General features: G+C 42.1%; 1 protein-coding gene, 1 long non-coding RNA gene and 1 other non-coding gene across 3 annotated transcripts; 1 reads left to right on the plus strand and 2 right to left on the minus strand.

The window, feature by feature from the left end:
* Positions 1–2,110: 2,110 nt before the first annotated feature.
* Positions 2,111–4,241, minus strand: LOC144266127 (uncharacterized). The gene is made up of 2 exons (XR_013346425.1): positions 4,118–4,241; positions 2,111–2,556 (listed from the first exon to the last, which is right to left on the minus strand). It is a non-coding gene; the product is annotated as an uncharacterized LOC144266127 (long non-coding RNA).
* LOC144267182 (small Cajal body-specific RNA 13) lies at positions 2,979–3,248 on the minus strand. The gene has a single exon (XR_013346553.1).
* Positions 4,242–4,543: 302 nt separating the features above from the next.
* On the plus strand, positions 4,544–13,547 carry GLRX5 (glutaredoxin 5). The gene is made up of 2 exons (XM_077819329.1): positions 4,544–4,886; positions 12,755–13,547. Exons 1-2 carry the CDS (start codon positions 4,601–4,603, stop codon positions 12,931–12,933), a joined length of 465 nt encoding a protein of 154 aa, XP_077675455.1. The 5' UTR covers positions 4,544–4,600; the 3' UTR covers positions 12,934–13,547.
* Positions 13,548–14,522: the final 975 nt, after the last annotated feature.

Here is a 14,522-nt window from a genome sequence, read left to right on the forward strand (position 1 = left end):
CGTCCACTATCACCCCTAGGTCCTTTTCCGCAGAACTGCTGCCTAGCCATTCAGTCCCTACTCTGTAGCTGTGCATTGGGTTCTTGCGTCCTAAGTGCAGGACTCTACACTTGTCTTTGTTGAACCTCAGATTTCTTTTGGCCCAATCCTCCAATTTGTCTAGGTCCCTCTGTATCCTATCGCTGCCCTCCAGCGTATCTACCACTCCTCCCAGTTTAGTATCATCTGCAAATTTGCTGAGAGTGCAATCCACACCATCCTCCAGATCATTTATGAAGATATTGAACAAAACTGGCCCCAGGACCGACCCCTGGGCCACTCCACTTGACACCAGCTGCAACTAGACATGGAGCCATTGATCACAACCCGTTGAGTCGACAATCTAGCCAACTTTCTACCCACCTTATAGTGCATTCATCCAGCCCGTACTACTTTAACTTGCTGACAAGAATACTGTGGGAGACAGTGTCAAAAGCTTTGCTAAAGTCAAGAAACAATACATCCACTGCTTTCCCTTCATCCACAGAACCAGTAATCTCATCATAGAAGGCGATTAGATTAGTCACGTATGACCTTCCCTTGGTGAATCCATGCTGACTGTTCCTGATCACTTTCCTCTCATGTAAGTGCTTCAGGATTGATTCCTTGAGGACCTGCTCCATGATTTTTCCAGGAACTGAGGTGAGGCTGACTGGCCTGTAGTTCCCAGGATCCTCCTTCTTCCCTTTTTTAAAGATTGGCACTACATTAGCCTTTTTCCAGTCATCTGGGACTTCCCCCAATACCAACTGGTCTCATAATAGTTAGAGCTGGAGATTTTTCTGTTTAGCATGGAGCACAGATGCCAATTTGGCCCTAGATAGGTTTGCTTCTGCTGACAACCAGACTCAAAAATTCCATCCAACGTCTTCTGCAGAGACCACACAAGCACTCAAAATGTCCTCGTCATTGCTTACACAGCTTTAGTAGGGCTCTCTGCTTTACAAAGCAAAAAAAGTTAATGATGTGCAACACATTATACCTTGACACCATTTAGAGTCAGACAATCTATGGGTGGTCTAGTTACTTTGATGTTTCTTGTTCTTCAAAACCTAACAGTCAGAAGCCACATAGCCATACCTTGTTTGCTGGTTTTGGAACTCTCAGTTTTCTTTGGTAACTAGCATGCTGCAATTCTTCTGTATGCCTCTACTGAACTCCTCCCCAAAAGACACCCCACTGTAATTAATTTTAGTAGGCCAGGTGTAGAAAGACATCTTGTTAAGAATGAATGCCAAAAAAAGGGGGGGGGCTGTAAAAGCCATTTTAGTGCTCATGAGTGTCTAAAAACAGGACTAGACAAAGAATTATTAGAATTACATGAAACATTTAATATTTAGATCATTTTTCCTATTGTTTTTATTAGCATCTAGTTTAGAGTTATCATTTATACTGTAACAGCACCTAGCAGCTTTAGCCAGGTCATAATGCTATTGTGCTAGGCGCTATGTAACCACCGTAAAGGACAACTACTGCCCTTAAGACAGGGGTGGGCAAACTACGGCTCAGGGGCTGCATCCAGCCCTCCAGACGTTTTAATCCACCCCTCAAGCTCCCACCAAGAAGTGGCTCCCAGAAGCAGTGGCATGTCCCCCCTCCGGCTCCTACACTTAGGGGCAACCACGCTGCCCCCGCAGCTCCCATTGGCCAGGAACCGTGGCCAATAGGAGCTGCAGGGGCAGCTCCTGCGGACAGGGCATTGTGCAGAGCCACCTGGACATGCCTCCGCATAGGAGCTGGGACATGCCACTGCTTCTGGGAGCTGCTTGATGTAAGCACCACCTGGAGCCTGCACCCTGACCCCCTCCTGTTTCCCCAACCCCCTGAACTTCTCATTTCTGGCCCCACCCCAGAGCCTGCTCTCAAGCTACTTCAACTTGTTACTCCAATAGGAGAAGTTAATCAAAATGAAGTGTAAATGAGCTTCCTAATCTCACTTGTGCTCTGAAATACTAGAATTGATGCTAGCCTTTAACTACTAGTGACAGTTGTGTGATGAGTTGCAGAAAGCATTTGTATTCTTTCAATTAAAAAAGGAAACAGGCAAATCAGTGATTAAACGTAGTCTTAGCATATTTCACAAGTGTTTACTAATAGTTTTAATTATCCAGGGATTGTGTATAGCTAGTTTTTACCTAATGAAGCCAACATGAGTTACATAAGGATCAGCTGTGGGGTACTGAATAATGTTGTATTATGTAACGTGAGTAATATCTACAGTGCAAGAATTTTAGAGCTTAAGTATTTCACTAGAAGTGTGTTACAAATCAATTTAGAAACTAGGTACCCATTATAATAGACAATCCAATTCAGATTACAAGAACAAATTAGAGGGACTTGTATAAGCACTGCAACTTCATTACTGATTTTTATCATATATTACAGGTCTTCAGAATGGTATGAGATTGGCTTCCGCAGCAGGAACATCTGCAACATTAGGAGTGCATTAGATTTCCTTAAAATTCCCACTGAAGCCACATTCAGATTTCTTCAGAGTAGGTGATTTGAATCACTAACCTGGAAAATAAACAGAAAGGTTTATTAATAAAGTTTGAATTTTAGGAAGATTACAGTTGAATAAAAAGACAATTTCACCAAAACAGTCTGACAATTTCACCAAAACAGTCATGACTGTTTTGGTGAAATTGTCAACAGACGTAAAAGCAAGGATCCCTTTTGCCATTAATTGATACCTATTTTATGGAATGGACGAGTGTATAGGATAATACAGTTTACGCTACACAGCCAAAGGACCTTGTTCTGTTTCAAGTTTATTCAGTGGTTTTTTTTTTTTAAAATAAAGAAGCATTATATAAAGCTAAGTATTATTTCAAAAGATTCTTGTTATGCAAGACCACCAATAACTATCACAAACCAAGTTCCTGCACATAACTCCAAATATACATTGGTAAGAACAGGTTTGAAGGAACCCACTGAACGTTTATAGCAGTTTTTAGTGTTCAGCAAAAATCAGTATTTGCTAAACAATATCAGACTGCAAAGTTACTCTTACTGTTGGTAGATGGATAATGACATGGAATAAGTCATTATCTCCGTGGCAACAGAATTAGGACTGTGAGAGGAATATTGCACATGGTTCTGCTATTACTCTTACAGGCATGCCTCGGCTTCCTCAGACAGATGCTCTCTCTGCAAGCCTGGTAAGCCCTGAGTACAACCAACCAAGGGCAGCTCCAAGACCACAGACCCATCACTGGAAACTCAGAAAATCCTGGGCAAAGTTTTCAAAAAAGTGACAAACACCGTGGAGCCAAAGGTCAACAGGAATCTAGGCACTTAAGTGCCCACATCATTTGTAAAAGCAGGGACTTGAGTGACTTTAAAATTTTACCCTAAGACTCAGCTTTTAACTGCTACTACAGAAAGAGGCACCTTGTGTCCCTTCCCCAGGTTCCCACCCCTTCCCCCACCCAGCATTAAATGACACCCTTTACTCCAGGAGCCCTGCTCACAGCGAATAGCGAGAGCTCGACAGCGACCAGCGGGGGCTGGTTAAAAGCTCTTCCCACCCCGCTTGGCTCCTTTACGCACCACAGCGGCGGACGGAGCCTTGTCTCCGCGAGGCCGGCCCCGCTGATTCTGCCGGTGGGTCTCGAGGGCGCTCGGGGAGACGCGATGTTACCGAGCCAGATGGGACAGAGCCACCCGGCCCCCGGGGCAGCCAGACAGGCCTTGCACGCCTGGGGGACGGTGACCAACCCGCTGCCCCACTAGGCCTCGGCCGTCACGCGCGGCCCGCCCAGACCTGCCCGCCAGAGCCACAGGCGGCCGAGCCCCCCGCGGGGCAAACCGACCCCGGACCCGGGCAGGACGCGGCACCACCCAGCGAGGCCCGCTGTGCTCCGGCCCCGCTCTAGGCCGAGAGAAGCGGCTCGGGGAGCGCAGCCCCGCGCTAGGAGCCGTGGGGCCCGGAGACCCCACGGACGCCGAGCCCCAGATACCACAACGGTCTCCACCGCGCCTAAAATCCCCGCCGGCTGAGGGCTCCTCAGCGCCGCCGGCCCGCACCTGGGTCCCCACCCCCGCCGCAGACACCGCGAGCCGCACCGCGCTGTACCTCCGAGATGCCCCCACAACACCGCCTCAGCGCTCCCCACGCCGGAAACGGAACCCGCCAAAAGTTACCCGCCCCCTCTCCGTACCGGGACCCTGACTGGCCTCGCCCTTCGCAGCTAGCACAGCCAAAAGCAACGCAGAAGGGGCCGGATTAATAATTCAGTGGGAGGGTCCATCCGGATGTGCGGCGCATTATTGGTTGTTCGGGTCGATTGACAAGTATTTATACCCACTCAAGGCCCGCTGTATGATCCCAAGCTCCGCCAATAGGGAGGAAGCGCCGTGAACTGGCAGACGGGCCAGAAAAAGCCTCTGATGCACTCTATTGGCAACGGATGTGGATTGACAGGTATTTCTGCCCATCTTTGGTTAAGGCTATCCGTGACGTTTTGCCGCCTCTACCAATGGGGAGGAGGAACGGACTGGAGGTGGATTGGGTGACTGTGTCGCTCGGCGTGGGAAGCTGCCGCTAGGGAAGGCCGCGATGAGCGGTTCTTTGTGCTGGCTGCGCGCGGCCTCGCTGCTGCGTCGTGCCCCGCTGCGATGGGGCGCGCGGCCCCTCAGCCAGGCCGCGGCCGGGGACGGCGGCCGAGGGTCGCGGGAGTCGGTGGAGCGGCTGGTGCGGGCGCACCCCGTGGTCGTGTTCATGAAGGGCAACCCGGCCCAGCCCCTGTGCGGCTTCAGCAACGCCGTGGTGCAGATCCTGCGCCTGCACGGGGTGCAGGACTTCCAGGCCTACGACGTGCTGCAGGACGCCGACCTCCGGCAAGGTTAGCGCCCGGGTAGCCTTAGGGGGCTGTGGGTAGGCAGACCCGCCCCCCTCCGACACACGCTGGGCGGGACCCTGTTGCGGGCGGTGGAGGGAAGGCAGAAGCCTTCCACGTACACTCCCAAAAGGGGACCCCGTAGGGGCTTGCTTTTCTCCATGGGCGCTGAGCACCAGCAGCTCTCCCTGACGTTACTGGCGCTCTAGGTGCTCAGCAGCGCTGAAAAACCAGGCCCGAAGTGCCTGCTTTGAGCGAGAAAGTCGCAAGGGGATGGTATCGTGTCTGTGTGAGCCGGCGTCCCGCCTTATGTCACGCCCCAGTGGCCCGAGTTGTAGCCCATCCGGGGAGCAGCTCAAATTGTCAGTTGTAGAGGAAGGGTGATCTTGGGACTGGGAGTACAGAGACCTGGGTTTTGTTTAATGCTGCTATAGATGTGTGGTTTTGTGCTGTGTTTATCGAAAGGGCCTAAGGAAGTTAAGTAGCCAGATCCTATGAAATTCTATCTATGTGGCACATCTGTAAAACAGAAATAAAATTTATTAGCATACTTCACTTGGGCAGTGTAACCTTAATGTTTCTAAAACACTTTAACCTCTTTACTTAGAATGTGCGCAAAGCCATGTAGATATCAGCTCAGCTGTACATTGTATTCCCTGAAAGCATCGTCCTGGCATAACTTCACTGTACAGCGAAATTTTGTAGTCTTTGAAAGTAATCCCAGAACCCATTAACCCTCCCCCCACCACTTTGGTTCACCAGGTTTCAAATTGGGATGATACCTGAGAGTCATAAGTGTGTTCACAGGTTAAAAGGTGAGGCCCACGTAGATGACAAAGCTGTGGCATGATTCTTTATCTTGCTCTGAGCAGCCAACCCCTGTGGCTTGTTTTCTTTGCCGATTGCATCTTTTTTCTTTTTTGAAAGAAAGATTCTCAAATCAACTAGACCTGTGCTCACTGTTACCGATAATGATACTAGTACCATACATTAAGGAAAAATGGAGGCTATAAACAAACAGTATATGCCAGTAGCAGTGGAATAGAAGAATATTTTGTCCATTGACTCAAAGCTATAACATTCCTGAATAAGCTTCAGTAGGAAAATAATTTGTCAAAATAATCACTATCAGCTTGCCAGAACACTGCTTATTATGTGCTTGACTGGAGCAACATAAATCTGTGAAGGAATATGTTGGCTCATACAAGATCTTCATCCCACTGAATTCAAATCTTAATTTGGGTTACATTACATTATGTGCTCTCTTCTGTTTTATGCAAATTATTTGCAGTCCTGTAAGCTCTTACTAACTTCCAGTGTGACCTCTAGGTTTGGTGAAATTTGGGTCAAAGGTGGCACAGTCCAGAAGTTATGACTGACATCTCCTTTTGGTTCTAAACTCTTTACAGCTTGACAGTTGCTTTGCAGCTCTCCTGATCTTAAACAGCCATTGACACGTCATCACAATAGTTTTGGAAAATATTTTGTTTAGAGACCATTCTGTTTTGGCTTGTGTTTTCCTCCCCACCATTTCTGTATTAAGGAATGGTAAGCATTTATACAGATCGCAAAGATGGATGATAATACTTAGTCCTGCCTTGAGTGTAGGGGACTGGACTAAAGTCCTCTCAAGGTCCCTTCCAGTCCTACAATTCTATAATAGTTATAGTAGTAAAGCTGGAAAAAAAATCAGCCTAAATTATCATGCTTCAGGACCCACTAACTGACAGAAATTTCCCCTGAAGCTAGGTTATTCTATAAGTATATTTTATGAGGATTCTTGTACCTTCTACTAGAGGTAGAGTAGTGACTGCTGTCAGAGAGAGAGAATACCAAAACTGAAGACTCTTAGAACCACTATCTGATCCCTTATGTGGCAGCTCTTTCCCTCTCTTGCCCCTAGAATTTTATCTGCTCCTAAAACTTCTCATTTGAAAATCTTGTTTTCTGTTTTACAGCAGTCTGATATCTCAGGGAATTGGGATTTCAATTGTTGGATGTGAAGCAGAAGGCACAGATGAACTATGAAAATTGGGGAGGGGGGTACATAAGAAATAATCCTTCCCATACTTTAATTTTGGTGATATTTTCTGTGTCTACCAGTGTGACGGGTTGGGTCACTGAAACCCCCTTGAGACTGCCACCTGATGTGCTGGGACTACCTCTGAGCCCGTTTTCCCTGGTAGCTTGGGACTTCAGTACCTTGCCTTGTTGAGCCAGACACACTAGCCTGCTACAAACACAGGCTCAAGTCCAAACCACATCCCCCAAAAGCTGCAGGCTTAATTGAAAACAGCTTAAGAAGTGCTCCTGTCTCCAACACCCAGTTCCCAATGGGATCCAAACCCCAAATCTGTTTTACTCTGTATAAAGCTTATAAAGTAAACTCATAAATTGTTTGCCGTCTATAACACTGATAGAGAGATTTGCACAGCTGTTTGCTCCCCCAGGAATTAATTACTTGCTCTGGGTTAATTAATAAGTAAAAAGTGATTTTATTACATATAAAAAGTAGGATTTAAGTGGTTCCAAGTAATAACAGACAGAACAAAGTAAGTTACCAAGCAAAATAAAATGAAACACACAAGCCTAATTCTAGTACAGTAAGAAACTAAATGCAGGTAAATCTCACCCTCAGATTTTACAATAAGCTTCTTTTACAGACTAGACTTCCACCTAGTCTGGGTCCAGCAATCACTCACACCCCTGTAGTTTCTGTCCTTTTTTCCAGTTTCTTTCAGGCATCACTTTGGGGTGGAGAGGCTATCTTTTGAGCCAGCTGAAGACAAAATGGAGGGGCTTTCAGGACCTTTTATATCCTCTCTCTTGTGCAACATCACAACCACAAGATGGGGTCTCTAGCCACCTGGGCAAGTGACATGTCTATGAATGATTCAGCTTTTTTCAGGTTGACACCATTGTTTACATGTTAGTTTGAAAAAAGAAAAGGAGTACTTGTGGCACCTTAGAGACTAACCAATTTATTTGAGCATGAGCTTTCGTGAGCTACAGCTCACTTCATCGGATGCATACCGTGGAAACTGCATCCGATGAAGTGAGCTGTAGCTCACGAAAGCTCATGCTCAAATAAATTGGTTAGTCTCTAAGGTGCCACAAGTACTCCTTTTCTTTTTGCGAATGCAGACTAACACGGCTGTTACTCTGAAACATGTTAGTTTGAATGTTCCCAGGAAAGCTCAGATGTGGATTGGCGTCTCCCAAAATCCATTGTCAGTTAAGTGTTTCTTGATTGGGGCACTTACTGAGAATAGTCCTTTCTCAAGAAGCTGACCAAATGCTTCACTGAGGCTACTTAGAATCAAACAAATACATAGCCAATCTTCATAACTTCAAATACAGGAATGATACATACATACAAATAAGATGAATATATTCAGTAGATCATAACCTTTGCAGAGATATGTTACATGGCATATCTAGCATAAAACATATTCTAGTTATGTCATATTTATACTCATAAGCATATTTCTACAAAGCATTATGGGGTGCAACATCACAACCAGATTTCTAGTCACCCCCCAGAATACAGTGGTTCTTGGACTGTCGTCCTTGGAGATCTGGCTGTTCACATACTGCTTCTTGACCTTGTTGAGATGCTAAATTGCATTAAGAGGCACCTAAAATATGTTGTGTTAACAATACTTTTTCTTATTGTAGTTGTCTCAGGAATGTTGAGGTTATCAGGGAAATTATGAATGGAATGTGAAATGGCCCACAATACGACCTCTGTCTTGAGGTGTGATGGACAATGAAAAAGTTTGAGAACTCCTACCACAGTACATCAGTTCAGTGTATCAGCATTGACTGCTCAGGACTTTTCCTTCTTTTGGTAAAGTATAAAATATGCCTTCTCAGGTCCCAATATCATGCACAAGAAGTATTCAGGGAACACTCTGCCATCCCGAGCAACCTAGAAGCTAGCTTATGTGAAAGTATTTGTGCCTGTTTTCCTGGATCTCCATTTCTAGAAGGTTGCTAGTCTGATCACATGAAACTTCTTTCTGCTTGCTTCCCTTTTGGACATGCCTAGCTTAGTGCTAAGGTTTCATGGGGTTACTTAAGTATAATGATTGTGAAGTGGGATATTTTTGCCTTGAAAGCAGACATGCAGGTGTAGGGCACTAGAAATGCTTACTATAAACATTTTACAGCAAGTTTGTTTGTTTTTGGTAGGATAGGAATTTAATACTTTATATTTAGATCTATCAGGTGGATGATTTCTCTCTCTGCTCCCCCATTTCCCCCTTTACTTCTTGCATTTGGGCCTCTGCTTTCTTTTCATTTAGCCTTTAGTTGAAAGGTTTATATCTGGTCTTTATTTATTTATTTTATTTTCAAATTGCTTTTCAATGTCATGATTTAACTGTAGTGAGATCTCATGGTAAAATAAAATATTAATACCAAACCGTCTTTTACATTATATTCAAACTACCTTATTTTAGTTATTGGTAAACGTGAGATTTTGGGATCGTGCTTTCTGGAAGTCTTTATTAAACTTCAAAATATAAAAATGTTGTAGTTCTTTCTATTTCTAAAGTAAAATGATTTGTTAATCGTATGATTTAATAGAATGATTTGATAAGTAAAAAATAGCATGCAGCTGGGTTTCTTTCATGAACCTTGAACAAGTCAGTAGTTCATTGCATAATGATCCACGGAGTTTATTTAAGCTCTTTACAGCAATAGGTATGCAGCACTGAAAACAATGTTATGAAATTTTACTTGGTTTTCCCCTTTTGTAATTGGAGAAGTTGGTGCACTGTACACTTAGGGGAGAATGTTGATACGTTCTTAATATTACACTTAAGGTCATGTTTGTTTTCCGTGGGAATTTTGCCCAAGGACGGGAATAAATAGGGAATTCAGCTAACAGTAGGTGGTAAGGAGGGACACCAGACTTCAGGGGATGGAACTGCAAATATGAGAGAGAGAATTATTATTTTGTTAGACACTTTTATCTGTAGTGAAAATAAAACATGTCCTAGGTAAAGGGGCTATTTATAGTTTAAATGGTACTTTAAAATGCTTTGCTGTGACTGTTTAAAATGTAAGCATATTAAAATGTTAGCCATAACAAATCTCAAGATGCAGTTTCTAAAGAATTAGTATTGGTGGGATTAGCTTTCTGTATTGTTGACTGTGCAAACCATAATCTCACATGATTGGAACTCAAACACTTCCTTATCAATATATATTTAAGTATGGAAGTGAGTAAGGAGAATTGGCTAATCTGATTAGAAATCAGAAAACAAAGCACTTATTGAGGTAGAAATTAGTTTATTATAGCAGCTAAATGAGTACATGGTTTGGATAGGTCATGCTCTTTCAAGTGGAGAAAACAGTCTAAGATTCGCAAAAAGAAAAGGAGTACTTGTGGCACCTTAGAGCCTAACAAATTTATTTGAGCATAGGCTTTCGTGAGCTACAGCTCACTTCATCGGATGCATTCAGTGGAAAATACAGTGGGGAGATTTATATACACAGAGAACATGAAACAATTGGTGTTACCATACACACTGTAACCAGAGTGATCACTTAAGATGAGCTAATACCAGTGGGGGCGGGGAGAGAAAACCTTTTGTAGTGGTGATCAAGGTAGGCCATTTCCAGCAGCTGACAAGAACGTCTGAGGAGCAGGAATAGTTTTACTTTGTGTAATGGCCCATGGGAGTGGATGGGTCATTACACAAAGTAAAACTATTTCCCCATGTTTACACCCTCCCCCCACTGTTCCTCAGACATTCTTGTCAACTGCTGGAAATGGCCCACCTTGATTATCACTACAAAAGGTTTTCTCTCTTTTCCCCCCTCCCCCCCTTGCTGGTATTAGCTCATCTTAAGTGATCACTCTCCTTACAGTGTGTATGATAACACCCATTGTTCATGTTCTCTGTGTATATAAATCTCCCCACTGTATTTTCCACTGAATGCATCCAGTGAAGTGAGCTGTAGCTCACAAAAGCTTATGCTCAAATAAATTGGTTAGTCTCTAAGGTGCCACAAGTACTCCTTTTCTTTTTGCGAATACAGACTAACACGGTTGCTACTCTGAAAACAGTCTAAGATTGTTTAGCTTGATACATTATCATCTGGGAGGCACCTTTAACAGCCATTAGGAATTTTCCCTAATGTACACTTTAGATAGCACTGTTCTGTTGTCAAAGTCAAATTTGTAGTAATTATGAAACACAAGTTCCTATAATTTCTAGAGAACTTTTAAGGCACAGATAAATCATAGAAATTAGGTGGAAAAGACTTAATTTGACTCCATTGTTTGACTGCGATTTGGAGAACATAGTCTCTGAATAAGGATATGTGTGCTATTAAGTTGATACCTTGGTTTATTGTTGCCATTAAAGAACTGGTTTTTAGAAAATAAATTGTTACCCTCTGTAAGGTGTGAAAATGTAATCTCTCCATGTTATGCACTATTTGGTCTTAACAATTTTCAGTCAATATTTTGTTACTCTGCACTGCAGGGAACATCTACTTAGAGCAGTGGTTTTCAAACTGGGGTACATGAGCTCTTGTCAGGGGGTATTCAAGGAAAATCCTGTAATGGCGGACAACACATTTTATTTAGTAACACTTGGCAATCTATTCATTGGTATATTATGACCGTATCTCGAGGGGGGATATGATAAACTACATTATTTGAAAAGGGTACACAGCCTGCAAAGTTTGAAAACCACAGACTTAGAGCATTGTCTGGGATCCTAGTTAATGACTGACTAGGGATGAGCATGCAGTGATATGGTTCTTTGCACTTTAAAGTTAAGAAAGTGAACTGTTAGGTTTGCAGTGTTTGGTATGATATTAAAGTTACAGACTGCATGTATAAAGCTACAAACTACATGTATTTTTCAACATCTGTAATAATTCTTCCTTATCTTCCTGAGATCCTTCAACTATACCTAGCATCAACAAATAATAATGCTTGGCATAAGGGTATTGTTGTGAAAATTTTTTGACTGGTCTTATTCAATCTTTTATGTATATAATTTTAAAAATTGTTTAGTCTGCATGGCTTTTCATATGGGTTAATTGTAGCAGACTACATATTTGTTTCTTAACTTCTTGTTACATCTTGTGCCCCTCCCATGAATTTCAGTGTCTGCCAGTAAAAGATAAAGCACTAGAAATTCAAGGACTGTTAGAGGACAAGTTGTCTAGTAAATGAATTTTCAGTAGCAAATAGCTCTGTATAAAGGCAGTAAGAATGTATTCCCTAAAAGGAGCTTTAATAATCCCACAGAGGATACTGTAATTAAATTCCCCATACAAACAGTACTGGACACTGATTTAAAGGGCTCCTGTTTCTTTAGTTGGCCAAATAAGTCACTTTAGTACAAGGGTTCATTTTATGGTAAAAATGAGAAAGTAAGCAATTTTTCAGTAATAGTGTGCTGTGACACTTCTTTTATGTTTATGTCTGATTTTGTAAGCAAGTAACTTTTAAGTGAAGTGAAACTTGGGGGTACTCAAGACAAATCAGACTCCTGAAAGGGGTACAGTCGTCTGGAAAGGTTGAGAGCCCCTGCTTTAATAATCTTCTCTCATCCCCAGGAAGCAAGCATGATACTTGCACAGCTCTGTTTAAGAGTCACAGTTGGAATTGAACTTGGGTCTCAAATTTCTAGCTTTAGGTGGGAGCCAAAACAAACACAAAGTTTAATGGAATGTGGTTAATTCTGATGGCTCTTCTGCAATACACAGGACCCACAGCCTCAAAGAGAAGGAACTGAGAGTGTTAAAATCTGCATGCTGCTAAAGCAATGCCTCTTACTTTTCATGAATTCCAGTATATTTGAAAACAATAGATTTAACCTTTTTAAATTTATTTTCTGGTACAGGAATTAAAAACTACTCCAACTGGCCTACCATCCCTCAAGTATACCTTAACGGTGAATTTGTTGGTGGCTGTGACATACTCCTCCAGATGCATCAGAATGGAGACCTAGTGGAAGAGCTTAAGAAGTTAGGAATCCGCTCTGCACTTTTGGATGCAGAAAAAGACCAAGACAAAAAATAAAAAAAGCAAGCTATTTCATTTTAAAAGATGGGACTATAATAAACAAACAATCTTTGACAATACCTTATTACCAGAAAAGCCTTATGTATTATCTCAAAGGAGGCATCTTTTTGAACTGACACTAACGTTTGTCTATCAGTAAACAAATGGTAGCTCATGGTACAGGTGATCTGGTATTTTGGTTTAAGGCTCTTCTGTTGTGAAAATTTGATTATAACCATTGCACTGTAATTCAAATGTCTGTGGAACTGAAATAAACAAGCAGCCTACTTCTACTTGTGTTAATTCTTCTTGCCTGAGGCAGGAGTAAATGAAAGATTGTAGAATATTATTTTTGTGGCTCTTCTGTGTATATCACTTGGCTAATGCTTTGATATATAAATCTATGTAGATAGTGTTTGTAGCTTTTTTTGCTTCTCTTGAAAACACTATCAAATAGCCACTGTCATTCTGTATGAACACTTGAAGATAGGACTTCTTGGGAACCTGTAAACTTGTGTATTTGTTACCTGCAAATCTGTTTCTAACAAACTGGAGGAAAACAGTCAGATGAGTGAACTATGAAATACACCTTTATTCCTACAGCTATAAATAAATACATTAGTAAAAACAAATGATACGTTGGTCATTATTGCTTTGTTTCCCAAACTGTAGGTTGTAACTACTGATGGCTTTTGGGAGACTACTGGGAGTTATTGTGACTAAAAGGTTTTAAAGTAATTTTCTGTTGTACATCTGCCAAAAATGGCCTCAGTTTTTACACTTTGTGAAATTTAAGTCTCTTTTATCAGTGCTCAGATGTGGAAATTCTATAATTCTTCCTTATGGAGAGCGGAATAACTTGAAAACCATGAATATAATCTTATACTACTTGTCAGCAGCTACGCTCTTTAGCTTTACGCTGACAAATATTCATTCCGACTTGACTGCTGTGCCACAAAGAGTGTTGTCTTCAAATATGAAGTAAACAAATGAACTGTTCTTCTAGGTACCAGTACAGAAGAACAAGGGAGGAGATGTACTGGGCAGATGGCAGAAATGTTTGCTGGATTGTCTCTCTTTTCTGTGAAGTGTCAAACTCCGGTGTTTCTACAAATAAAGTCATACAGTATATCTGAAAAAAATAGTAAATTAAAGTTAGTAGTCTCTCAAGAACTACTGCTATTTGGTTTTTATGAGTAAAAGTAGCGTTTGCCCATGGATTGAGGAAATGATCTGAAAAATAATTATCCGGTGATTGTATGATTGTCTACATTATTTTGATTTATCAATAAGTTTCTAATAAATTTCATGGTTTTTGTTTTGAATATTATTATTATTATTGAGCATTCTTTCACTGTATGATTGACAGAAAATGTGCTTTTTTTGAATTAAGAAAATTCTGAAGGGTGGGGGAAGAATAATCCAGGGCTATAATTTTGCAAATTAGGAATGAGCAAAATGAGAGGTTTTGAGTATAAGAGTCCATTTCAAATCTCTTCTGTCTAGGTGCTTCTTTGAGAGTTAGTTCAAGTGCAGAAATCATAAGTTATCGAATTCTTCAGTGAATACTATTATTTTTCAGTAACCTTACTGTATGTCCAATTCCA

The sequence above is a fragment of the Eretmochelys imbricata genome, chromosome 6 (assembly GCF_965152235.1).
Source record: "Eretmochelys imbricata isolate rEreImb1 chromosome 6, rEreImb1.hap1, whole genome shotgun sequence".
In the NCBI taxonomy this organism is placed as follows: domain Eukaryota; kingdom Metazoa; phylum Chordata; order Testudines; family Cheloniidae; genus Eretmochelys; species Eretmochelys imbricata.